The sequence below is a fragment of the Porcisia hertigi genome, chromosome 14, assembly GCF_017918235.1.
Source record: "Porcisia hertigi strain C119 chromosome 14, whole genome shotgun sequence".
NCBI lineage: Eukaryota > Euglenozoa > Kinetoplastea > Trypanosomatida > Trypanosomatidae > Porcisia > Porcisia hertigi.
This window is the reverse complement of record NC_090573.1, coordinates 90093-116426: the sequence shown is the minus strand read 5'-3', so window position 1 is coordinate 116426 and position 26334 is coordinate 90093. Positions and strand designations below refer to the sequence as shown.

The 26334-nt window shown below is 56.5% G+C and overlaps 7 protein-coding genes across 7 annotated transcripts; all 7 read right to left on the bottom strand.

Moving 5' to 3' along the window:
• Positions 1-1176: 1176 nt before the first annotated feature.
• Positions 1177-4395, bottom strand: JKF63_06682 (uncharacterized protein; the record flags this gene model as incomplete). The annotated part of the gene is made up of 2 exons (XM_067902631.1): positions 1177-2135; positions 2175-4395. 2 exons carry the CDS (start codon positions 4393-4395, stop codon positions 1177-1179), a joined length of 3180 nt encoding a protein of 1059 aa, XP_067758524.1.
• A 2073-nt stretch (positions 4396-6468) lies between these two features.
• Positions 6469-8499, bottom strand: JKF63_06681 (uncharacterized protein; the record flags this gene model as incomplete). The annotated part of the gene is made up of 1 exon (XM_067902630.1): positions 6469-8499. One exon carries the CDS (start codon positions 8497-8499, stop codon positions 6469-6471), a length of 2031 nt encoding a protein of 676 aa, XP_067758523.1.
• A 970-nt stretch (positions 8500-9469) lies between these two features.
• Positions 9470-12301, bottom strand: JKF63_06680 (uncharacterized protein; the record flags this gene model as incomplete). Its single annotated transcript, XM_067902629.1, has 1 exon — positions 9470-12301. One exon carries the CDS (start codon positions 12299-12301, stop codon positions 9698-9700), a length of 2604 nt encoding a protein of 867 aa, XP_067758522.1. The 3' UTR covers positions 9470-9697.
• Positions 12302-16129: 3828 nt separating this feature from the next.
• On the bottom strand, positions 16130-16579 carry JKF63_06679 (uncharacterized protein; the record flags this gene model as incomplete). The annotated part of the gene is made up of 1 exon (XM_067902628.1): positions 16130-16579. One exon carries the CDS (start codon positions 16577-16579, stop codon positions 16130-16132), a length of 450 nt encoding a protein of 149 aa, XP_067758521.1.
• A 665-nt stretch (positions 16580-17244) lies between these two features.
• Positions 17245-17906, bottom strand: JKF63_06678 (uncharacterized protein; the record flags this gene model as incomplete). Its single annotated transcript, XM_067902627.1, has 2 exons — positions 17245-17721; positions 17796-17906. 2 exons carry the CDS (start codon positions 17904-17906, stop codon positions 17245-17247), a joined length of 588 nt encoding a protein of 195 aa, XP_067758520.1.
• A 2283-nt stretch (positions 17907-20189) lies between these two features.
• JKF63_06677 (uncharacterized protein) lies at positions 20190-22583 on the bottom strand (the record flags this gene model as incomplete). The annotated part of the gene is made up of 1 exon (XM_067902626.1): positions 20190-22583. The coding sequence occupies one exon, from the start codon at positions 22581-22583 to the stop codon at positions 20190-20192; it is 2394 nt and encodes a 797-aa protein (XP_067758519.1).
• A 2287-nt stretch (positions 22584-24870) lies between these two features.
• On the bottom strand, positions 24871-25728 carry JKF63_06676 (uncharacterized protein; the record flags this gene model as incomplete). The annotated part of the gene is made up of 1 exon (XM_067902625.1): positions 24871-25728. The coding sequence occupies one exon, from the start codon at positions 25726-25728 to the stop codon at positions 24871-24873; it is 858 nt and encodes a 285-aa protein (XP_067758518.1).
• Positions 25729-26334: the final 606 nt, after the last annotated feature.

Below are 26334 nucleotides of genomic sequence, written 5' to 3'. Positions count from 1 at the left end.
AGGCTGTGAAGGCACCGCTGCTGTGGAAAGGGGGATACGTTGGCCCCTCCACTATGATTCACTTTTCGTGTGACCCTTGCCTTTTTTTCTGAGGGTCGTGTGAATAATGACAACTGGGAAATCACATCAAGTGAGGCTCTGCCCACGGGCTCAAGCTGGTGGTGTCCCTCTCAGTAACAACAACAACAAGTGCAGACCCCTGAGTGAGGGGGAGAACGTTCAAGCGCAACACACGCACACACACACACACACACGTGCGCCCCTCCCCCCCGATCCACTTCTAGACACACGTTGATGGATCGTGGGGTGTGAGTGCGGGTGCGTGTTGGTTTCTGTGTACGTGTGTGTGTGTGTGTGTGTCCAACTATCTGCAGGCGTTTTGTGTGGGTGTGTGTGGGTGTGGATACACGTGTATACATATGTATCTGTACGTCTATATATGTAAATATGTGGTTAAAGGTGAATCTACTCTGTCTGTGCGCGTCGGTGTGTGTGTGTGTGTGTGTGTAGGTGGATGTGGATGTGGCTAATGGGTGGACGAGAGGGGAATGGCGAGGTGGAAAGGGGGGGGGAGGGGCACTGAGATGAGAAAAGCGAGAGAGCTGCAGGAAGAGAGGGCCACGAAAGAAAAAAGCTGGCAGGAGGCAAGAAGGCCCACACGCCAAACGAGACCTGGTGAATAGACTGGGCCTCCTCTGAGGAAAACATCACCTGTGGAGAAGGCAATGTGTCCTTGATGACCGCACACATTCTCTTCTCTCTTTGGAAGGGGGAGGAGGGGGGGAGGGGGGGCCTCCGAGGTGTAGCCGCCTCTGGTGTTGAAGTGAAATCGATCTGCACTTGATAACGAGCGTTCTACAAATGGACGCAACGGGAGTGGGGGAAACGGTGGTCGCCACAGCACGCCCAACGCCGTATGAGCGGGTCAACGCGCTCTTGTCCTTATTTAGCGTTGCTCTTTCCTGTTTATGGGGAGGAGGGAGGGGAGGGAGGGGGGCTATGGTGTGTTTGGTTGCAGTCCATGTAGGGGGACAACGGCACTACCGCGATGTTTCAGTCGTGTGACGAGGTGCCTCCTCGCGAGTAAACTCGAGAGGGGCCGGGGGGAGGGGGATCAACACGGGGGAGGGGGATCAACACACGCACAGAGATGCGCAGCGATGACTGTGAGCGCACTCAGTCCATGGCATTGAGCGCCTTCTCTATTCTCCGTATCTCCTTTAGCTGATCAAACGGGTTATCCTGTAGCCGACGCCCCTCCAGCTCCGTTACTGCCTGCACCAACTGCTGTAATATCTTGCCTGACCTACTGGAGGCGCCGGCCCCAGAGACACGCGTTACCGCTGCGGCGACAGCAGCATTTTGGACGGCGCGGGTCGCTGCAACGCCCCTTGAGAGTTTGTGGGCCGCGACAGCAGACCGATTTACTAACGGGGATGCGAGTCGGTCATGTTTCTCGGGTGTTCCTCTGCCTTTGTCACCGTCGCGGAGGATCGCGTCGGAGTGGGGCGCCAAGTCGTGATCATGAGCACTCCTGCTGATACTCCTTGAGGCGGCAGTGGAGGTGGAGGAGGAGGAGGAAGAGCCTTCAGACGACGACGACGACGACGTCGATGAGGAAGACAGCGGTGTAGACAGACCCACACGCGCCTTCTCTGGCCGCTCTCGAGTGGTGCGCAGCTTCCGTGACGTTGACCGTTCACGTTTTTGTGGCTTCTCGGGGGCGTCGACGGTAGCGGCTCCGGTCAGCACAGGGTACATCTGCGCGAGTGGGACATTGCTGTCATCATCACTACCATCACCGTCCTTGTGCTGTGGGCTGATACTGTGTGGAGCCGCCGCAACAGCGCTTGAAGCTGCAGTGGTGCCGTTCATCCTTTTAGCGCTTCCGACTCCACAACGTCGCTTTGTGCATACCTTCGTCCCCATCGGCTTTTCCCTGGTAGCCTTCTTGACAGTGCCTCTAGCGGCCTTGTGTCTCTTTTTTAGCGGTGTGCAAGCAAGTCCCAAACAGCTGCACGACCACGTGTCGGGGACTGGATGGAGGCGCGTGGCCAACTTATGCCATGTGTCGCAGTCGTCGCACTGCATCCAGAAGTCCATAGTCTGGGCAGTGGTGGTGGTGGTGGTGGCGGCGGCGGCGGCGGCGTCGGCGTCGGCGAGAGATGACGCACTGGCCGCAACATGGTTAGGGCTGCCTGCGAGTAGACGCAGCACGCGCTTATGTCGACCATATTGGCTTGGCTCAGCTGCACCGTTGTCGCCAGCAGTCGGCTCGACTATTGAAGGAGACCTCCGTAGGCTGGGATGCACGACGGCTGCCGCTGTACTGGGTGGGAACCATTCACTCGACAGCTCCTCCAGGAGGGACGCGCCCGCGGCGTACGGCTGTGGCGTGACACTCTCGTCTGGCCCGGTGAACGCCGCCTTCCTCGCGTGCGCGTTCTCTCGCACCGGGTACGCTGTAAGTCGGTCATCCTCAGCCTGCGCCTCTCGCAACGCTTTGAGGCCCGCGCCAAGCAACGCACTCGCCTGTTGGCTCAGATCGCTCCCGGCACCGTTGTAGCTGTCGCAGTTGGACTTCAGTGTAGTAAGTCGTTCGCGCAGGTGAGTGCGGTTGAAGAACCGCGAATGAACCTCTTCTCCTAGAGCGCTCTCGCTGCCGTCATGACTCACTGACCGCTCGAGAAGGTCCAGCGCTTGTCGGGTAATGTGAGCGCGCTGGTGCACACAAGAGCGATATGTTGGAGCAGTCATCCCACAAAAGACTTCTTCGTATAACTGGCAAAGGCTCACGGGGTCACGGATGCTGCGGTAGTAGCCAGGTGCCTCCATCTCCGATACCGGCATGCGAAACGCGATGGCAGCTGGCAGCGTATTCCACAAGATGTCGAGTACGCGAAGGAGCGATAGCGTTCGAGCTGCAGAAGGCACGCGGATGAGAAGACCTCCTGCAGTTCGCATCACCTGGGAAGTGGCCCTGCGGGTCACCGTCACAAGAGCAGTGGATTCGTCGGCAGCTGTGCCCGCCACCTCGCTGAGAGAGACTGGTGTCACAGAATACGGAGGCGTGACAGTGGCAGACTCCGGAGATGTAGCACATGGAGGCCACTCCGCTGATGGCGGGGCTCCGAGTGCGGTGAGTACGGCATCGCGACAACCCACCTCAAACGACCAGTCTCCAGAGCTGTCAGAAAGCAGAAGCTGAGACATAAGCCGCTGTACCCGAAGACCCTCATACCACACCGCGTTGGCGTACTCGAGGAGATCCGGATTGCGTACTGTGTGCTTCGCTGAAGAAGTGCCTCGGCGACGCGCACCGGCACCAAGCGGCTCAGCGCCGCGCAGAACCACGAGCGAGTCCCAGTGCTGGCGGCGCCACACAGCGAAGCAGCGGGTGAGCTCCGCGTAGAACATGCCTGCAGTAGCAGTGGCGAGGGGCCGCAGCGGCACCTCGAAGACACCTGACTGCGAAGTGAAGAGCGCGTGGGTGTCATAGTAGCACAAGTACATCCACCAGTCGAAGCACAGGGAGATGCTGGCCGGGCGGGTGGCCTGCACAGCGAGCCGGTGTGCCTCGGCTGCCCTTTCCTCCGGAGAGGCAGGCAGCGGCGACGACGCTAGAGGCCTCAAGGCACCAGGTTGCGATGCCTTTGAGTCCGATACTGCAGAGTGGCCCATTGGCCGTGTATCGTTAGATTTGGAAGGCGACTCATCGGTGTGACCTCCACCTCTGCGCGACTGACGAGCAGCAGCAGTGCGCGTCACTACGGTCGCTGCCGCCGCTGTTCTCCTTGACGAAGCTGTACCCCTTACAGTCTTCTCTGCCACTGTGTTGGCCTTTGGCGTTCTCCGCCGTGACGAGGACGTAGTGGACAACACGCGTGGTGCTGAGGGTTGGGCTAAGGTCTCAGTGATCGCATGCGAAGGTCCTGCAGTTGATCCAAGCCGCAGGGTGCGGCTGACACATGCTGGGCTTTTTCCCACTGAATCGGAGCTGTAAGTATTTGAGCCCATTGTACTCACGGCCGCAGCATCGGTGAGTGCTAGTCGCAGTGCATGAACCACCTGCCCACGGTTGTCACTACAGGATCCGCTTCTGCTTCTACAATCCGTGTCGCTGACTGGGGATTCCAAAGATGTGTGCCACCTCGGGGTGGCATTACGTAACGTGTGCATACAATGCTCATTTGAGGAAGGCATGACAACGGAGTTGTCGCCGCACTGCTGTGATGATTGCTGCACCGTGTCCACCTCGTGGGGTAGACCATCAGCCGCACGGGCCTCTTCGACTCGGTGCGCCTCCGCAAAGCCCACATCATCCTCGCCGTTCTCCCCTTCCCCCTCCTCCACAACGATGTTGGCGAACGGAACGCGTAGCAGCGGCCATTCCATCGCGGACCTCGAAAGTGCGCACACACACACGCACTCTCCCTCTATGTCCGCTTTTTTTTCCTATTTATTTGTGTATGTGTGGGTGCCTGTGTGTGTGTATATATATATATCCCCGCGATCAGGAGAAGCGGGCGGAGGGCTTTCAAAACTGCCTGATACGCCCATGCGCACGACTCATGTTTGCGATGTGTTCGAGAATTGGCGCGTGCGCTCCAAATAAAACGATGCAAAACAGAACATTCAAGGAAGTGTGAGGCAGGCAGAGAAAGACCGATTTGGGGGGGAGGGGAGAGATGGGAGAGATGGGAGAGGGGGGCAGGAAGGGGGTAAATACTATGAAATAATAAAAGCAGAGAAAATCGTAGCTTTTTTTTCCTTTTACACAAGGAACATGACAGTGCCAGAGAATGCAGATCCAATGGCGCGCACACACCTTGTTTGTTTGTGGCTCATTTGGAGAGTGCCTCGTTTCGCACCGCCCCCCCCCCTCACTCTCCCCTCCAATGTCGAGGAGTTGATAGTCTTTTACGCTGCTGCTCCACCAGCCCGCCTATACACCCTCCTCCCCCCCCCGGCAACGTCTGGACTCATCATATCACCTCTCCTGGCTAAGGTTATAAACAAACACCACACATGCACATATATATGAGACTGTTCCGAGTGCTACACGCACGTATCCCTTCGGCCAGAGGCGACTGACACCACCCCCAGCCCCCCTATGCCGCCCGGCCCTGCACTCCATCTTTTTTTTTACTCTGCTTTGTGCTCGATTCCACTGCTGCGAAAGTCGCACGAGGACCCAATCACGCGCACCGTTGAAACAGCTGCCCTCACTCTGTCCTCCTCCCCTCCCCCTCAAGCACACTTTTCTGCGCTTCTGTGTGCCACCGTGTGCTCAACCCCACTTGTCTCTGTGCATGCAAAAAAAAAAATAGACGAAACACAGAAGCGGACACACACACACACACGCGCGCGCTGGTGCAAACAAGACACCGGCGGAAGACGCACCGATCCAGAAAAAAGAGGGAACAAAAAGGAAGGGAGAGAAGCGTAATGCTTTCGCGCAAGATGATGCGAGTGCAACCACCGCACGCTGGCATCGCCCTTCCCCCTTCCCCCTTCCCTCCCTCCCTCGCGGCCTCTTCCACAGGCCCATCGCCTGGTGCAGAGCAGCGACAGATACGCGTGACCAGGACATGCCGACTCCATCATCTCAGCACGACACCCATCCCCCTCTCACACCCTCTACCCGACCCCCGCTTCGCAGGCCGCTCCGATAAAACGTCATCTGGGGACTCCACCGCCGACATCTGCAGCGACGGGTTGGTCCAAGCTCCTCACGCCGTACGGGTAATCGTCTCTGTCACCCCACCAGCAGTGCCTCTGCGTTGTCAGGGAGACATTGGAGAGGGGAAGGGGGAGGGGGAGGGTGTACATGCCATCGCACGCAGAGGTCGTTGTGTTTTGTGTGTGTGTGTGTGTGTGTGTGTGGGGGAGTGCTTCTTCCGTCACCCGGGAACTCCAGCCGTTCACGCGAAAGAAAGGGGACATTAGGCCAGAAAAAAAAAAGAAAACTCGAAAGGGAGTGAGACGAAGAGTGGCACGAAAGCAGATGCACACGTTCGTGTATCCCTGTCAACCAATGGAGCAGTCGACACACGGAAATGGATATATTAATACGCAAGTATGTACACGCGTAGACACACCGGAGACTACGAACACGCACACACAGAGTTGTATGCCTTCTCTTTTTCATGGCGACATGTGCGTAGGGAATATAGGCGAAAAAAAAGGGGGGAGGGAGGAGCTGAGAATTTCTTTTTTTTTCTGTGAGGGGAGGGGGAGGGGGGGGGGGGGGCCGTTGATGGACGCTGGTGTTGGCACATGTGCTGATCAAGACCCGCAGATCAGACACGCACACACACATTGCTACTCTGAACCTCCCCTTTAGAGGCTCACACGTATAAGTGGACCTGTGTGAGTTCAATACGAGAGTCATCGCTGTTGCTGCTGCTGCTGCTGCTTCCCTGCCTCCTCCGGCTTGGCAGTTCGCACGACTGTAAAGCGTCTCGCTTAGCACCGGGCAAAGACCTTCAGCTCCTCCTGGATTGCCAGCACATCGGCGTCAACAGCTCGCACCCCCTTCGCCGTTTTCTCTGCCACGTCCAGCGCGTGTGACAGGGCGGAGTGCACCTGTTGACCCGGGGCTGCTTTTTTGATGTCCCCATAGAGCGTGCGCACTTGATGAATGGCTGCCGCTACGGTTGGTGCCTTCCCTCCGAGTTGTGCTCCCTCGCCGCGCAGTGAGTGCAGAACCGGCGCAGGAAACTTTGCCCAGTGGGCTGTGCTCGCGATCACCAGCGGCGGCAGATCGGCGTCGGTGTCTGTGGACGTTGGGTGAGAGAGATCGCGTCTCAAGAGTTCTTCCTCGCGAATCTGCCGAGCAACGAAAACGGCGACAGCTGAGTGTGGATCGAGCAGTCGCGAGCCGCCCGATAACTCAAAGATGCTCTTGATGGTCGCTGCACAGTCCTCTTCGCTGCAGCGCCCAGCCGTGAAGTCGGTCTGCATCGCTATGCGCATGTTGTCTGGTAAGGTGAAGACGCCATCCGTGTCGAGCTCCTGCATCAGCCGCGCCACTAAACTGGTGTCCCCGTTGCTCAGGAGGTAGAGAAACCGCTCCACGTTAGAGGCCTTCAGGATATCGATGGACGGTGACGACGTCACTTCCAAGGTGCGGTGGCGCACGTCGTAGGTACCCGTCCGCACGAAGTCGTAGAGCACGTCGTTCTGGTTCGAAGCGACAACAAATCGCCTCACGGGAAGCCCCATGCGCTTGGCGATGTAGCCGCTCAAAATATTCCCAAAGTTGCCACACGGCACGACCACGTCAATCGGATCGCCAAAGGTCCAGCCCGGAGGGGGGTGCTGCACGTGGTGGCGGTACGCCCAGAAGTAGTAGACTACTTGTGGAATGAGGCGACCCCAGTTGATGCTGTTTGCGGAGGAAAGGCGAACGGGTGTCGGCTTCAGAGCCGCCAGCTCGTCGCGCAGAGAGTCCTTAGAGAAGAGCTCCTTCACGGTGCGCTGGCAAAAGTCAAAGTTCGAGTCGACGGCGTAGACCCGCACCCGCGCACCGTCGTCGAAGGAGAGCATCTGCGTCTGCTGCACCGGAGAGACCCCATGCATAGGATACAGCACCATCACCTGCGAGTGACCGCCCGCGTTGACGAAGCCGCTGATGGCGGCGACGCCGGTATCGCCAGAGGTGGCGGCGAGGATGACATACCTGCCGCCCTCCGTCTGTGCCACCGTTGCCGTCCCAAAGTACCGGGGGAAGAGCTGAAGAGCGAAGTCCTTGAAGGCGGCTGTAGGGCCGTGGAACAGCTCCATGATCGACACATTAGCCCCCCATCGAGCCGTTGCAGGGGAGGGGGCAGAGTGGATACGTCCGCCCAAGGTGGTGGCTCCCTTCACCTCAGTCAGCGGAGTCGCCTCACCGCGAAGAAGCGGTGTGATGGGGCAAATGTCATCCCTGTCGGACCAGCGACTGCGGTCGTAAGCCTGGAGAACCAGAGGATACAACACGGACGGGGTGATACTCCCGTCTACAAGCTGCTCCAAGATCATCGCCGCTGCCTCAACGTAGGGGAGATTCCGCTGCTTGCAGAGGTAGTAGAGTTGCGAGGCCGGCATCGTGGGAATCCGCTTGAGAATGTACAGCCCCCCATCGCTCGCCAAACCGTCGCGAACAACAGCCAGGAAGTCCGACGCCTCGGCAGCACCGCGGGTACTAATGAAGGCACCGCCGATGTGCTGGCCTCGGTGCGTGCGTGCAGGGGTTACTGTGTCAAGGTGGTCACGCACGGCAGACACCAGCTCCGCCATCGAGCTCTGCGTTGACCAGACAAAGCGGTAGTGATAGCCCTGGTGAAGCGGCTCCATTACCGCAGAGTCCTCCGAGTCAAGGCACAGCACGAACGTCTCCTTCCCAACCTCATCGGCTGCTGCGGAAGAGAAAAGTTGTGCTGTGTCGACCAAAGTCGAGTGTACCTGCGCCTTGAGGTCTTTTGAAGCGCGACCAGTGATGGTGAGTGCGAGCATTGCTGCCGCGGGGCGCACTCGAGGGGGGGGGGGGAGGGGGATGGGCTAAATACAAGTGGCTCAAGTTTTGTGGCTAGAAGAGAATACTCAGAGGCGATGGGGAGGAGGGAGGGGGAGGGGGGGGGTGAGAAGACGTTACGATTCGACAAAAAGACGCGGTGAAGAGGAAAAAAAAGTCTGGTTGGGTGGGGTGGGGGTCAGTAATGTGAACACAAAGAGGAGTGGAGTAGTGGTGGTGTTACGCAAGACCCGAAGTGGGTGGGAAGCAGATATCTGCGTAACCAGGCACCGTAAACAAAAAAACAATAAAAAATAGAGAAATTAATAATAATGTGAGATGCACCACGTGCCTTTCAAAGGGGAGAAGGGAGAGCAGGAGTACAACTGGCAAATGCGTGTGTGTGTATGTGTGTGTGTGTGTGTACGTGTGCGATGCAGTTCGTGGATGGAATCGCCAATCGCGAAAAGGTTTGGTAGAGGAGAGGGAGGCGTGTGGAGACTAAGACAGCACGACAGATGTGCCCAATGACGACACACTCTGCACTATCGCTTGAGAAGCCAAGCGTGCGTGCGTGCAGAGGAGGAGGAGAAGCGTTTTTTTCTTCCCAGCATGTTGCATCTGTGCCTGTGGGACGGCATAGGAAGGGGCTGCATACTGCATCTCACGTACGCACCGTGGCCCCTATCGCACACAGGGTTCGGGCCAAGTACTGGGAGTAACGTGAGACTAGAGGGGGCGTCCAGAGGAAGTATTGGGGGGATGGCAAACATGCCGTCATCCTGTTGGTCAACGCGGGAACTTGTAGTGAACCGAGTGTGAGCCAGTTGTACTCGGAAAAAATGATGAGAGTTTACAGCGGAGGCCACACGCCAATCGAAACACACTGGTAAGGCACACACACACACACACGCGCACCGGGGACGGGGGAAGGGGGAAGTGGGGGGGCAATGGGGAGGAGGGGGGAGAGAGTCAATAAGTAATACGCCATAGATACACGCAAAACGGAGAGATCTTTACAAAATTGACTGAACAGGGAAAAGAAAAAACAACAGTGATCCGACTCGCTCCTCAACATGTACACAAGAGCACACCCTTACTGACCGTGACGCCAGACACTAGCGAAGCCGTGTGCATGTATATAATATATATATATATATATATATGTGTGTGTGTGTGTATATGTATGTGTATGTCCGCTTATGCCAGAAGGGAGAGGAGGGTATCGATCGCCTTCAGATACCCGATATCGTAGTCGAACTCAGCGTCAGGGTCACCGCCCTGCAGGAGTTCCTTCGACTCGTACGTGTACGCGAAGTCTACCATTGTCACACGGGCCGTCCGAAGAGGGTCCTCGGCATCGTAGACGAAGAGCAATGAGGAGGTGTAGAAGCGGAAGACGGTCTGTTGACTGAAGGCGACGCGCAAGCGCTGTAGTTGCCGTCGAAAGACGTGCTCAATCTCGCGGCTGTGGTGGAGAAAATCTGACATCTCGCTCTTCACCTCCTCGAGGGTGAGAAAGCGGCATTGCAACTTGCTGCGGAACCTGTACTGCTTCTCCTCTGGGTCCCATCGGCGGTACCCAGCAAGGCGGATGCCGTACCGCGCCGACGTGGACAAGTTCGCCTTCAGCACTTTGCTGCGCTTCTTCTCTGCGGCCGGGTGCAGGCCGTACTGACGGCTGCCCATCTTGATATCCATAACGCACGGGTGTCGGAAGCGGTAGCACACGTATTCTAGCATGATCATGCGGCAAATCTTGCCGTCGCCTTTGTTATCGTCGTCGTCGTCTGCGTCTACCATTCTGTGCTGTGCCTCACCCTTCGCCGCCGCCGCCGACGACGCTGTGGTTGCTCCATGACCTTCCTCTGGAACCTTCAGCGGGTCGACGCCATCCTTCGCGGCGGCGGTCGTTGATGCGGCGGCTGTCGCTGTGGCGCGACCTTCTCTCTCATAGCGGAGCACGTCACGCAAAGGCAAGCGGCGGGTGCCGTGGTAGCGTGGCACGAAGGCTGCGAGCAGCTGGAGAGCGCGGTGCTTCTGGAGAACGTATCGCCGCTCCGCGGCGCTGGCACCGCTGGCAAGTCCCTCCGAGAGCGAGTCGACAAAGGAGCCTACCATGCAGGGCGTAGCGGTACCGCTCGTGGTGGAAGCGAGCAACGCCACGGCGGGGCTCCCGCCCACGGCGGCCTCTCCAGTGTGCTCAGCGTTTTCTCGTTCGATCGAAGACGAGCTCACTAGCGGCAGTGGCGGAGGGGAGAGACCTGCCGCTTCAGCCGCCTGTCGCTGAACCTCGTAGGCAGCCGACGACGTGCGATAAAAGTTTCGGAATCGAACTGTCCACCATAGCCGGGCGGCCAACTCGACGAGGCTTTTGTCCACCTGATGCAGCGACGTCGGTGAGGAGAAACGGTCACGGGAGGGCCGCCCAGCGCCGTCGCCACCTCCACCCCCACGCGGAGGTTCGCACCCCGCATCGTCATCCGTCAGCTGCTCCGAGGCAAGGATATGGAGGTTGGACATGTCATGAGCTTCGTATAGCTGGTAAGCCTCCCACCTGGCCTCGCACATGGCCGCCACATCGTCTGGGTTGGCCACAACGCCTTCGACATCTTCACTCTCACCGCTGAGTTGGAAGCTGGGGCTGGTGTGCAGCGGTGAGTGAAGCACCCGATTAGCGGTGGAGGAGGAGGAAAGGGTAGCGGCCAAGACCTTTTGAACGCCTCTGCAGGGCACCCCGGCGTGGCGGCGGTTCCAATGCTCAACGGTGTGCGGTGCCTGCCGCACGGCCTCCCGGACAAGCGTTTCTTGGTAGGGTCGAATCACGTTATAGAAAGACTCTTCACGACGCGAGCCGGACTGCTTCAGAAAGGCGCTCCCCTCAGTTATGGAAAGGTGGTGGCCGCCAACGGATGAAGAGCTGGAGACGTCGAAGCTATTGAGGGTACGCAAAGGAACCGCCAGGTGCTTGGCAGGTGTCTCGACCGAGGCATCGCGTAGCAAAACCGTCGCGTTAGCTGAGGCCGTCGCCGTGATGTTGGCAACTCTTGTCATGCCCGGGGCGGACCCCCCTGTCTGTAGAATCCTTTGCTTCTTGTCGGACTTCAACTCTCCAGTGGGGCCTTGAGTGACTCCGTGGAGCAAGTTGGCGGCAACGGCAGCGAGCGCAGAAGAGCTGTCAACGGCGCTTGTCGTGCTGCTGCTGCTGCTGCTGCTGCCCCTCCTCAGATTCACAGCCGTAGATGCAAGGCGTCCTGGCTCGACGGCGAGGGAAGGGGGAGCGTAAGCACCGTCTGCTGGCAACCTCTGCGCGCTACTCATGTCCACAGGGTCGCCCACCTGACTTGACCTGGCAGCTGAGGAGGAGCGCAGACGCTGTGACACAACGGGCGACGACACCGTACTGCACTGATCCCCCGCAGCATCGACGATGGACACCACCATAGCGTTGTGATGACCGATGGATGACTGCAATAACCGCGACGCTGTCCACGAGTGCGGCAGCGCAGTTGACTCGTGGAGTTCATCGTGATCCACGACCGCCACCGGTGCCCGTTGCCGCATCACGCCGCTCGTATCGCCCACAACGCCCAGTGGCATAGAGTGGGAACTGTTGCCCTCACCTCTCTTGATAGCCTCGGCGGCGCGACTCTCAACGTTCAGCGCGGCTGAGATCATCGCCAGGGATGTCTTCGTATTTGTGGTGGCCGTGATGGGATTTGGACAGGATGTGGCAAACCCTTTGAAAGAGCGCTCGGGCTCTGTGTCACTCGCACTAGAAACAATCGATGATGATGTGGTCATGATGGCAGAAACTGCTGACTGCACGGTTGGTTCCCCCAACCCCTCCGCCATCGCTGCCGAGTCATCAACGCTCGCCGCAGCAGGCCGCTGCCGCTCTGCATGGTGGGGAGCGTTGCGTGTGGATCTTTTGCGATCACGATCGCAATACAGACTGTTGCGTGTTTTGCTACGACCGCCTCTATGCCGAGTAGGTGAGGCGTTTGCCAGCGATGTCATTGTGTAGCCCGGGCTATTACCGCTGCCGTTGATGCTCTCAGCTGGCATGGATGTCTCACTGGAGCTACAATAGCCATCCAACTCCTCGCTGCTATGACGCAGCCTCAGCGCACCCTTCGGAGTGCCGTTCTTCCCACGCAGCAGGGGCATGAGCGCCCCCGGCGGCCTTCTCGTGTGAGGTGTGCTGGGCTCCGACTTGGCGCTTCTAACTAGTGCAACAGTCACAGCAGTGGTGTCGAGTAACTGACCGGATACAGTTCGTTGCGGAAGCTGCCCATCCGGCCAGAGGTTGGTGCCGACGTCAGCTCTGACGTGGCGACTGGAGCGCTGCTCCTCAGCTGACGACTGCTCCACAACGGCGTTGAAGGTTGAACGGGAGAAGGAATGGTGCATTCCTCTTCCCTCAACGGATACTCGACGTGTGTGTGTGTGTGTGTGTGTGTGTGTGTGTATAAAGAAAGAGAGAAGGGGGAAAGGGGAAACCCGAGCGAGGGAGACGCACCAAGGCTAAAGCTGTTGCACTGGTCCACCACTGCCTTTTACACAAGCGTTTGGCTCAAGGGAACACGTAGACCGACGCGCACACACGCGCACCTACACGCACGCTTACAGACCAAAAAAAAAAAGAAAGTTATGGATCACCGATCAGCTGTCCGTTGACAGAGATGCGCGCATGAGAAAATCAAAATAGAAGAGAGCAAGCACATACACAGAGAACGACGCCACAAAAATTGAGAGCCACACACAGGAAGACGGCACAAGAAACAGAGCTGTGAGGCAGGACGGGGGAAGAGAACCAGGAGGTACGGGGTACAGGTGGGAAGGGGGGGGGGGAGGGAGAGGGAGGAGGGACAGGGGGAGGAGGGGGTGTGTACGCACCCTTCCTTATATCACAAGAGCGTGACGACGAGAAACGGATTCTTCTTCGAGACGCACGCACCTATGCAGACCGAAAGAGAGACATAGAGCAATTGAGGCAAATGAAAGTATTTTTGGCAACGCGAAAAGCAGAACGACCCACAGTGACGACGACGACGACGACCGCAAAACACCAGAGAGAAACGGGAAGGAGAGGGGAGGGAGGGAGGGAGGGAGGGAGGAGGGAGGGGGGGGGGGAAGACACAGAGACCCTCCTCCTTCTCACACACTCACACGGACAGGCAAGCCGCGGCCGGGGAATGGCGGGGGGGTTGTACCCGGTGTGTAGAAACCGTTTGGTGGGAGAGGAAAAGGAAGAAAGAACAGAGAGGGAGAAACCGAAGAGGCAAGACGAAGAGAGGGAAAAAAAGGGGGAGTGGGGAGTAATGTGTGCGTGTGCTTGGGGGAGGGATGGGGAGAAGGGGGGGGGGCGGAGAACCACAGCAGCGAAACACTGCCGACACACACACACACACGCGCAGAGAACGGAAAACAAAGCACGAGCCCAAAAAGAACAAAAGGTGGGGAAGGGAAGGGATAAACGACTTGAACAACAGGGAAGTGGTGCCCCACACGCGCGACGAGTGATTAAGATTGAGAGATGGAGGAGGGAAGAGTGGAAAAGGGGGGATAGACGCGAAAAAAAAAAGAGGCAGAGATGAACAGCCCAGAAAAAAAAAATTTGATGCGACGAGGAGAGGAAGGAGTAGCCGTCCAGAAGAAACGGGGTGAAAAGAACAAGAAAGGGAAGCAACACAGCACCGCCCAAGCATAGACCAGCACAACACGGCACGTACACTTACTTGTTCCTCGCCTTTCTCGGGTGTGCACGAAGCGCAATAATTAACTTGGAACGAACTCGTGTATTGTTGAAGCGGGTGTAGGCGAGAAGCGGTCCCACCGAGGAAAAAAGAAGCAAGACAGGCACGGTGGCAGACCCCCGCCTGGTCGCGAACTGTGCGTATGGAGGAGAGCGTACGCTTATATATATATATATATATGCCTTTTTTCTTCCACTTGGGAACGATGATCAGACCCGACTACAGCGGCTTCCTCTGCCAAAGTATTAACTCTCTTAGCAGATGTGGAATTGCGTGTGAGCGTATAGGTGACTAACGCGTGTAAACACAGTCGAAGTGAAAACAAGCGATAGGAGAAGAGACGGGGCGGTGTAGGAGCGACAATACGGGGCAAAAGAAAAGAGAGCGGTTGTGTGTGTGTGTGTGTGTGTGTGTGTGTGTGTGTGTGCGTGTGGCTCACCCGCGCGCGCGAGCAGAAACACTATAAGAAAAAGCTAGTGTGTTTACCCAGACCCGAAACGACAGTCGTTATGCAGGCAAGAACGAAATGAAGACAAACTCACAAGACTAGAGGGAGTTGGAAGAAGAAAGGGCGAACGGAAGAGGAGGAGATGTCAAGCGAGGGGATTGAAAAAAAAAACTATTGGGGGAGAGAGAGGACGGCGCAAAGTCGCATCTACAACCTCTGAGCAGGAAAAAAAAACGAGGAGGAGGAAGAGGAGGGGGCGTGCGGTTATGAGAAAGGGGCAACACAATCAAAGAGCTACACACACATACACAAAGGGACACATGCGAATTTTAAGAACTCCCGGAAAAGGAAAAAAAAAACCTTGATGCTGAAGCGACACGTTCAAGGGGCCAACAGTCAATGCAATCAAGAGCAATAGTTCAGGGGGAGGAAGGCTTGACCGTGCACTCCAGGCTACGGCTCAGAGCACCCACGCACGAAAAGAGGCAGTACGCGAAATGATAGAGACAAACTTGAGAATCCAAACAGAGACGGGAGGACCCTGGCTAGTGGAAAAATACACACATGCACACGCACACGCACGCACGCACACAGGAGATGGAGAAGAGAGCAAGACAAAGAGAGTTGAGCCAACGGCAAGTGTAAGCGTTGCTCTGTGAGAGAAGTAAAGCGTGTCAGGTGACTGAGGAGAGAGGCGGGACCAGCTCGACAGAGTGTTCCTATCCTGTTCAACGAACTACGCTCTCAGTGTCCAAATGTGTGTTGCACAATGTCTGTAAATCAAATCTACAGGCAACGAGGGAGGGGAGGGGGAGGGGGGTCTGGAAGATCGCTACGCTTCTCACCCTTCCTTCCTTCCTTCAACAACAAAAATGAGACGAGAGTGAAGGGAAAGGAAGGGGGAGGGGAAGTAGAAATCAAAAATTGGAAGGAAACCGCTGGAGAAGTACAGAACAACAACAAAAAAACAACACTTAAACAGCCGCTTAGAATACGAATGACGAAGGGTGGGGGGAGTAAAGAAAAAAAAACGGAGGATGGCGGGACACTTTCTGTTTGCTTGTGTGGTGTGTGTGTGTGTGTGTGGGGGGGGGGGACGTGGGTGGAAAAAAAGGATAACGTGTGTGAAGGGTAGACAGAAATGGGGGGTTTGATGGAAGGAATGATGATGGTAGTCGAATGAACGGGAAAGAGGGAAAAAAAGGGGGAGTGTGGGCGGTGGTCATAATGAAGGTGACGATGATGAGTTGAGGTGGTAAGAAGTGGCGTGACGTCTTCTAAAGGAGTGAGCCATATACACAATGGGAAGGAGGAGACACGGGGTAGCGGCCATTGGCAGCGTGCGCTCAGCTTCAAAGAGGGGGGGAAGAGATCAGTCAATAGCCCTTGTGAATCTCTAGTTTTTTTCTTCGGACGATAAAAAAATCATCGAGGGTGACGGAAGAAGCACACGCCTCCCCCCCACACACACACACGCACACAACCATACAACCATACCTGGAACACAAAGACAGAAATGTCAACAGAGCGAGACACGGGCATTCCAGCATGTCGCTCTTGGCTGGCGATGAAGACGCAATTGGTGGTGGTGGTGGTGGGGGGGGCATGAAGGCAGGAGTGTAAGTCTGCATGCCCACTAACAGTTGTCCGTGGAGCCTGTCTGGATGCTCTTCCACAACTCGTAGCTGCCGGAGCCAACACCAATGACCACAACGATACACCCCCGTAGAAGCCGAGGCCAAAGACCAGAAAGTATTCCCAGATGCGCAAGGTGCGACACTCCCGCAGTGCCCAGCGCTCTCGCCCCACGTGGTCCAGCGCAGCGGGAACAACGAGGCCGAGAATACCGCAGCCGAGTGATCCAGAGATTGACATAGCAAGTCCGTCGTACGGAACGATAAAAGCAGCAAAGGCACTCGGAATAAAGTATGCGGCACGTAAAAGGTTCGGCTCAATGTCCCACTAGTGAGTGAGCCGCTGTATCCCCAGCACGCGCCGATCCGATATCTCGCACAACGGGAACGTCTGCTGAGGTGCGATGGTGAGTGAGGCAAAGAAAAGAAGCGCGCTTGCCGCCGTCCGCAGAGGACCAGCGTGCAGCGACACCGTCATGACGGAACAGGTGTGGTTGCCGTAAGACAGAAAGCCGCTGAGTCCAAAGGACTTGAGAAGTGTCCACGACATTGCCACCGACAGACGCAGCAACCTGCGGTACCGTCTGGGCGCCATAACTCGCTCCACCGAAATCGTCGAGCCAATGCCGGTGAACGCGTACACGGTCACACCAAGTGCGACAAAAAACTCCGCTGGCGATTTGGCTCACAGTTTGATGAGCGGCTGCGGCTCGTAGGGGAAGTCCACGCTCATCAAGACTACAGAGATCAGCACGAGTGTGTTGGACATGATCGCCAGTGGCTGTTGACTACGTGCGTTCCTCATGAACGGAGGAGCAATAGGGGAGGGCATAATGGTGTCCATCGCACTTAAGCAGCACTTCCGCGTTCGACGACGAGAAAGCAAATTGAAGCCGATAAGGTGAGTCACACCGTAGAAGAGGTAAATCGTCGAGTACCAGTCGCCCCAGACCATGAGCGGCACATCGCCGTACACGACAACCTTGTGGGCATCCCTTCATGTGATTTTTTCGCACCAAAATACACCGCCGTCGCGTACGCAGACGTCACAGCGACAACTGTGAGCAAGAGGACGCCGCCACCCGAACCAGTTTGGCAAAAGACAAAGGGCATCGACAAAACGTTAGTGTGGAAGAAGCTACGAAAAGCGTTACTAAAATCGGTGAACAACAGCTGCTTTACATCCTCGGACATCACGGCTGATGGGATCAGCCTTAACCACAGCGTCAGGCAGCTTGTCGATTGCGTTGCCAATGTGGCTGGGCACTGACACCTATCGTGTTCGCCACCGCGCTTGCTGAGCCCCTCACATTGTCGGGCACCACATCTGACGAGGTCTGCGCCACCGCGTTGGCGGAGCGCGAGAGCCACGATGTAACGGCACTGGGGAGGAGAGTGTGAACCGTGTCCGAGAGGAAGCTGAGATGTTTTGCAGCGGCGGTCCCATCAGCGCTCTCCGTCTCGTCACCGACGCCCTCCCCCCTCCCACGAACCCTCTTGTTGTACGCGTGCGGACGCGCCGCTTGCTCCTCCTCGGCTATGAGCCGCGCCACAGGGGGTGTACCCATGATCGGTAGCACTGCTACCCTCGTCCCTGTGAAGGCGGACATCACTGAGGTAACCATGCCCGTTGCTCGAGTCATCAGTGGTGTAGTTGTCCCCATCCTGATCCCGGCTGGCAGGCTGCGTGGCGCCGTTGTCTCCGCGCCACAGAGTTGTGGAGATGTTTGTCGCATCCCCTGTGCCACTCTCGACGGCCTCCCCCTCCCGCCTCCCCCGGGTGTCCTAGGCTGCTGCGCCGCCGCCAGAGAAGCGCAGTGAAGGCGGCCTGCGGACTCATCCTGGGCCGTTTCCTTTGAGCGGGGGAATGTGGAAGTATTGCTGAGCGGCAGTCGCACCGGCGGCAGGCGACGAGCTCGCGGCCTCATTGAATGCCCGCGACAGGTAGTCGATCGGTGGGGATAAGGAAGGAAAGGGGAATGTCGCCGAGTCGGGGCTGGTGGTGCTCGGGTGGTGATGCTCACTCCCCTCCGCGGAGCCGTTGATGCCATCGTCGTGCATCCCTCACTCACCCACCTCGTCGCCTTGAGTAGAAGAAAAACACACGATACTCGCCAGCGGGGCTCTTCAGCTAGTGGGCATTGAGGGGGAGGAAACAGAGGCCCAATTACGAGGAGCGGACAGGCTCCCAATCAAAATTTTGTGATGTGCAGCGGGACAGGTGAAGAAGAGAACGTAGCCACACACACATACACCCAAAAAAAAGACTGCCCAACAGACGAAGCTACAACAGAATAAAATATAAAGATGGAATACCCCAGCGCCAGCACAACAACAAAGGGGGGAGGGGGGCTCGTCGTATGCAGCGCACACCACGGGCGCCAAACGAGATGATCATTAATGTCACTCTGTGTGTGTGGGGGAGAGGGGGAGGGAGAGGGAGAGGGAGAGGGGGGTATGCTGCACGAGACAGGACTAAGGGATCCGATGGATTTGTGGGGAAAAAAAGGAAGGTAAAGTTGTGATGTAGAGAACAGAGCGCGAGAAAAGAGGAGAGTGAAAACAGAGACGGGTGCGCCATGCCTCTCTACCCCCCCCCCCCTCCCAGCAACTCTCTTCCCTCCCCCCCAAAAAAAATCTCCTTTCCCTCTGCGATACACAACGAAAGACGGAGGCGCGTCCCCGTGACTACAGATCAGCACACAACGATCGAGTACCGGCTGGGTAGCATGTTTGTCCCTTCTGAAGAACAGCCACCCTTCACGCGATCGACAGCCTGTCGCCTGTGCCTCATCCACTCATCCAACCATCCTCTCTCTATATATACAACTCTTTCACACACACACACACACACACACATGTATATATATATATATAACCTTGCCATTTGCATACAAAGCTGCGCACGTGTCCGCGCTGCTGACGTTCGATTGTCTTTTTTTCCTCCGCAGTTGCTTCTGCTCATAAACATTAGGGAAGGCTGTTTTTAAGGCCCGAAACAACTTTTTTATATACACTTTTATATACAAAATATGCACACGCCCACAGGTGTGTGTGTGTGTGTGTGTGCTCTCTCAACGCTCTCGCCCCAACCATTCTACTTGCTTCCCACAACCCCCCCTCCCCCCCTTTCCTTCTCCCCCCTCCCTATTTCTCACGCACATAGCGTGCACACAGATCGATATGCACAACTCCTCTCTCCACGCGTGTGGTCTGTGTGTATGTGTGTGAACATGTGCGTGTGGGTGATTGATGCACAGAGTTGGTGAAGTGTCCGCGTGGTTGTCTCCGGATTTTTTAGACAAAATTATAAATTTAAAATGTAGACAAAAAAAAATGGACAAGGAATATAATGCATGTATATAAAAATATATACAAAAATACACACATCCACCGGGGGAACCCCTCACCCACCTACGCACCACACATCCCACATCCCCCCTCCCCAATCCACTGTGGAGATGCTGAGAGGAGGAAAAACCACACGGACACACATGAGTAACACAAGTGATGAAGCGGGTGATGTTTTTGGGAGGATAGGGGGGGGAGGAGGAGAGAGACGGGAAGAGAGGAGGGGTTAATAAGACGAGGCTAAGCACAAGCATGGGGGAGGGAAGGAGAGACACTTGTGCATCTCCATGGAGACACGTTTTTGTGTGTGGTGTGTGTGTGTGTGTGTGTGTGTGTGTGTGTGTGTGTGTGTGTGTGTGTAGAGGAGGGGGGGGGGGGGCACTCACTCACTTTTAAACAACACACCATACACAACTACACGAACCCAAAACTGCGCCACACACACACACACACTCTCTCCCAGGGTGCGTGTGCATTGGCGTGATCGAAGTGCTGCTGAATTACGGAGAGTTAGAGGGAAGAAGTGCCTTGGTCGTGCTACTGCTTCCGACGTTTGTGAGCATCGGACTGGGGCGGCCGCTGACTGGAGTGAGAGCTCTGCTGCTGCTCTGAGTGCCGGGGGCCGGTGAATGAATGACAATCTGTTGTGGGCTCACCGTCGGCGATGACGACGGCAGCGGTGTCATCAGCACTTGTGTCGACAGACCAGCAGTGTGCAATGAGAGACCGCGACCGCTGCGGTTCATGGGAGTGCCATCCGCCTCCTCGCCGCTATCCTCGCCAGTCAAGACGGTGCCGTAGTTGCCGCCGCTGATGCTGCGAGGGTTGCGGCGGTGACGCATGGTCATCCCATGGGTGGAGAGGGCACCGTAGGAAGGAAAGCTGCCCACCGGCGAAGGAGCTGCAAGGGAGCTCCCCTGCGCATGCGCGGTGACGCTGTTGTTCATAAACAAAGTTTCGGGCGCGACGCCCTCCCCCGCTGCGTACTCTACATGAGCCATCTCCCCTGCCACGCGGCCACGGACGGAGTCGAGGTCTCTCATACCACGGCGCTCGTACTGCTGGCCAGGAGTCCCACCACCGTTTCCCAGGAACGGCGCGGTGAATGTGACTCCCCCGGGTTCGGCTGGAGGCATCGGCAGGATACCGAGGAGGAGGTCATCTGCAGGCTCGCCGTTGCTGCGCTCGTCATCCGCGTAGAAGACACCCTCGCTTAGCGAGCCGTCGCTGGCGTTGTCGGTCGTAAAGGCCTCCGCATCGTCACCCGAGGACACTTCACATTGCACAATGACACCCTGGAAGCCGTTTCGGGCGAATATGCGGCAGTACCCCCACGACACACCACTGCCAACGACGACGAAGCCAACGAGTGCCATTCCGATGCCGATGGAAGTCATGGCGGAGACGATGGAGGCCATCAGCGAGAAGGCCGCTGCCGGCAACAGCACCAACATCGTCTTCCACGTATTGAAAGGCAGTGCAAAGGGACGTGGCAGGTTTGGGTAGTCTATCCGCAACTTGATCAGCGATGCATATATGAGGAGCACGCGAAGGCAGTAGATGGACTGACAGAGCGACACGACGCTGGTGAAGTCCATGGTCACACTGAAGACAAGAGTGACACAGGAGTTGATAAGGATGGCGGGGATGGGGGTACCGAGCCGCGGGTGGTAGTAGCCGATCACCCTCGAGACCTTCTTGGGGAACATCTGCATGGTGCCCATGCCCGCCAGCAGCCGGCTCGTGCAGCACATACTAGTCAAGGTGAAACCGACCCCGCTTAGAAGTGCGCCAGAGAATAACATGTACTTGAGCCAGTCGCCGGCGACCACCTTCGCCACCTCAGGCCAGTGCCCCGCTTGCCATTGCGAGTAGTCCTGATCAGGGCCCATGGCGCTCACGCCAGCGAGCATTGGCATAACGTAGCCAACGTACGTGCTAAGCATGAGCAAGACCATGGCCTTGGGGAAGGCCCTGCGCGGGTTGGCGACCTCCTCAACGACAGCGCCGGCATTCTCGATGTTCGCATAATTCCAACTGATGATGGAGAAGAAATCGGCCCACCTCACCCTCTTCAAATCGACATGCAGCACCGCCCTATTGAAGCCCTTCGAGAAGAGTTGGATCACCGTCAGCAAGGTGAAGGGCAAAATTGTGATGGCGCAGAGGATGACGGACGAGCTTCCCACGATCTCCACCCCGACACAGTTGAGGATGCAGCAAAGCGTGACCACGCCGATCTTCACAAACGCCACTGGTGCGGCTTTGAGATCGGCCAGCTGCTGTGCGTACTCGGACGTGAGGCTCGGGTACGTGGCATTGCCAATAAAGGTGATGAAGATGGTTGCTAAAATGCACATAAATGATATGAAGGGCGGGAACGCCGCATTCGTCCACATCAGCACACCAGAGTTGCTCGGCACGGCCGTGGACAGCTCCGCAACAGCCAATCCTGTGGGGAAAGCCCACAACCACGGCAAGATAGCGCACACAATAAGCGTGATGAGAGGCCCAGCTGAGCCGACGCCGTCTTCGAAGCCATAGCCACCACCAACACAGTTGGCAAACATGATGCCGAAGAGCGCAACGGTGCTGAGGGAGCCTCGATGAGCGACGCATTCACCAGCGCGGCGCACCCACTCTGGGCGCCGGATCACTTCCTTGGTGCGGCGCAGCTCGGGGTGAAATATGAGCTCCACGTGGCGCCGCGAGCCAGCCGATATCTTGCCATCAACGGCAGTGGGCGGCATCCTCTCATCTCCACGGACACTGCCACTGAGCAGGATGCCGCTCAGGCCTTTGGCGTCTTTCATCTTTGACGACGTGTGAGCGAGACTACTGTCGACAAGGTCTGAACCATCTGTAGGTAGATGACGTTCGCGGACATGGCGCATCACAGCCAGTGGAGATGGCAGCGGTAGAGTCGATAAAATGCGTGTTTCGAGAGAGAGAGGGGGAGAGGGAGATGTCACGTACACCCCCAACAGGCAAAACACACAACACAACACACACACACACACAACTAGCCAGCCAAAAGCAAGCTAAAAATAAAGAGTGGAAGAAGCGCTGCCGCAACGCGTGGCGCTAACTTCCAGAGTTAAAAATTGCACAAGACTTCAACAAAAAAAAATGGAAGCAAGAGAAAACGTTCAGCGCGAGCTTTGTGGTGGTGGAGACTGCAGATTAGGGACTTCCATACGCTGGTGGGAAAACAAAAGATGTCGTACAAAGGGAAGGAAGGGAGGGAAGGAAGGAGGGGGGCGGCCAATCACAATACCCAAAGCTTTACAGTGAAATGGTGTCGAAAAAGCTGATCTTCCCGGCGACAGCAAAGAAGCGGTCCTGTGGACCAATGGCCGCGACGGCCAGAGGACAGGTGCAATGAACTGAGAAGGAAAAGGTTTGGGGGGGGAGGGGGTAAGCGGCAAAAAAAAAGGGAGGAGGTGAGTGACGGAGAAAAACACAACGGTCTCTGAGTGGAGATGGTTGGGCCTGTGCGCGTATGGGCGACGGCTACGTATACACACGCAGGCACTAGCAGATCGACGTCCTCGAAGATGAACAGTACAACAGACACGCGAGAGGGTGTCGCGTTTGCGAGAAAAAAAAAAACAGCCCTTCAAAAGGGAGAGACAGGAGGGGGAGGGAGGGAGGGGGGGAGGAGACAACAACAACAACAACAGGGGGGAGGTGCAAATGTCTTACACCTTGACGAGAGGCAGCGGCGAAACACAAACACGCACACACACACGGGTGGGGAACGACAGGCGTGGGAGTGTATGTATGTATGTATGTATATATATCGAAGAAACGTTTTTCAGCTAACGTCGGAGAGAGAGCGAGAGAGAAAGGGGCAGGTTAGAGCAGGGGCGCGGAGCTGTCAGTGGGCTAAAACAAAGAGGGGAGGCGGGGTTGTGAGATCAAAGCAAGGGGGAAGCCCAACAAGCACACACACAGAGAGACACACAGAGAGAGAAGCGCACAGAGACTCAGGCGAACCCAAAAGAAGAGCGAGGTAAATAAATAAACACAGGAATGAGGGAGGGAGAAAAAAAAAGATAGAGATGGGTTCACTAACAGTTTGTGTGTGTGTAAGGAGAGGAGGGGAGGGAAGGTGACTTCTTCTTTCGTTCCTGTCGCCTTTTTCACTAATACTCATATAAAACGATATATAAAGCGCGAGGGTAGTAGTGCAAATGTGGTGCTGTGGTTTGTGAGTTTTTTTCCTCCAACGAGAGTGACAGTTGCGGTAGTTGATAAGGTGGGCAGAGGTTTTTTGGGGGAGAGGGAGGAAGGGAGGGGAGGGGGGGGGGATGGAGGCCACTAATGGAGAAAGCGGGTACGTGTGTGTGTCGCTCTTCACGTGTGGGGAGTAGAGGAGACGGGGCAGGAGGGCGAAAGTGAGGAGGGAAACTCGAGAGTTGACGTACGGAGCGTGACCACTGCCAGCGTCCGTGCGGTAATCAAGTAGACAGAGGCAAAATAGAAATATACACATACATATATGTACGTTCAGATGTTTTGTGTGTTGTGGTGCCGCGACAAGGGCCGAGGGGGATGAGGAAAAGGCCAAAAAAAGAGGGAAGAGTAAGTGAGTTTGTGTGGGAGTAGGGGGGGGGATCATGTCTCATTTGCTTGGCTTGTGCTTGCGGACTTCCTCCTTCCCTCCTCCCCTCCCCCTCCCCCAAAGGGGGCCGGGGTGAGGGGCTCTCTTTTCCATATGCTGGACAATAAGTTCGAGTTGCCCAATTAGGCAGAAACTGTTTTTCTCCACGCAAGCATCTCCCCGCCACCCCGAGCCCGTGTGTGTACACACACAGACACAGACAACCACAGCAGGGGGAGGGGGGGAGGGGGAAGGGGGAGGGGGGGAAAGGGGGATGTACACACATGTGCATGCACACCTTCATTTCCACACAACAAAAAAAAATGCTTTGACTCTTTCATCTAGTCACCGTACATGGGATACCGCGATGTGCCCCGCCCCGCCCCTCCCCCCTCCTCCCGCATGCACACACATACACACACACGGACACAGATATAATATGCGAGAGTAAAGGACTTCTCATACACATACGTAGAGGGGGAATAGGAAAAAAAAAGGCGCTCCCATGCACACGCACAAACGCATACCATACGCACGCCCGAGCCTTCGCCGAAGCCTCCTTTCATCTGTTCCCCCTATGACTCCATAGCCTCTTCCTGCTGGCGCTGGCGCTCCGCCTCAGCCTGTTCCTCAGCCTCCCTCATCTCGTCAGCGCGTGTCGCGTGCGGGTGGAGCTCGCTGCGGACAAAAATACGAAATTGTGGCGTCGTCTTGGGGCAGTGCTGATACGGATCGAGCAGCCGACCGGCGTCTGATACGGGAGCCTTGTGTAGTACCGCCACCTCCACCCGGTCACGGTCGATCTTTGCGGTGTCCATCGTCTTACCAAGCACACGCAATGCCAATAATATGCCATCCTCCAGTGTCATGTTCTCACGCCAGTCTTTCTTCAAGAGCGACTGCGCTACTTGGTCGTTCTGGCCAATTGCACACGCACTCCAAGTGCTGTAGTCACCACTCGGCTCCGTGTGGTAGAGCTGATAACCGTGGTAGCGGTCCCACCCAGCAAGCATGAAGGAGACGCCATAGGGACGCACACCGCCGTAATGTGTGTAGAGCTGCTTCTCATCACACAGAGTTCGGCAGAGATCCTCCAGCGCCATGGGCTCTTGGAAAGTGTACTGGTGGCGCTGTGCCGTAAGCCGAGCGTAGTTCACCAAGGCGTAGGCATCTGACGTCACACCTGCCACACTGCAGCCGATGTGCTCGGCTATCTTGTACATCTTCTCACCACTGGTGTTCTTGTCTTGGAGGTTTTCGCTATCGAAGAGTGGGTGCGGTGCCATTTTCTGACCGACCAGCACGACGCCGTCCTTTGTGCAGACACCGATGACAGTGCCGGCCTGCTGTATCGCCTCCACAGCATACTCCACCTGATAAAGTCGACCCTCAGGGGAGAAGGTGGTGGTGCGAGAGTCGTACCGGTGGGACATGACGACGATCAACTGTAGTGATGATAAAGCGTTATTACACTTGGCTGCTGCGATGAATACTACACGCACGTGTATGCGTCCTGTCTGCGCGATGAAGGAAAGAAAAATCACAAATATGAAGGATTGGCAGAGAAAAAGAAAGCGAGGGTAGATAGAGAGAGAGCGCGCGAGGGAGGGGGAGGGGAGGTCGCACAGCGATGCAATACTACAGAATGTCAACTCGTGTCACACACCCCAGGCGAAATAAACCCAAGAATTCAGAAAGAACACCGCACCATCACACGTGCGCGTGTGTGTGAATACGTGTAGGTGTGTATCAGATAAAGAAGAGAGAGAGGAAAGCCAAGAGGAAAGTGTGTGTGTGTGTGTGTGTGAAGGGGGAGAGGAGGGGGAGGGGGAGGGGGAGAGGGGGGCTCATGCGATAGCGAGGGAAAAGGCGCACACACATACATACAGACGCCCTCCTGTGCCACCCTAGCTCATTGACGCAACCCTCATGAATACTCTCTTTTGATAAGCCCAAAGATGGGGCACTTGGGTCGGTATGGGTGTGTGTGTTCTTTTTTTTTCCTGCTGTATTTCGGTGACAAAGGCACCGAACAAACC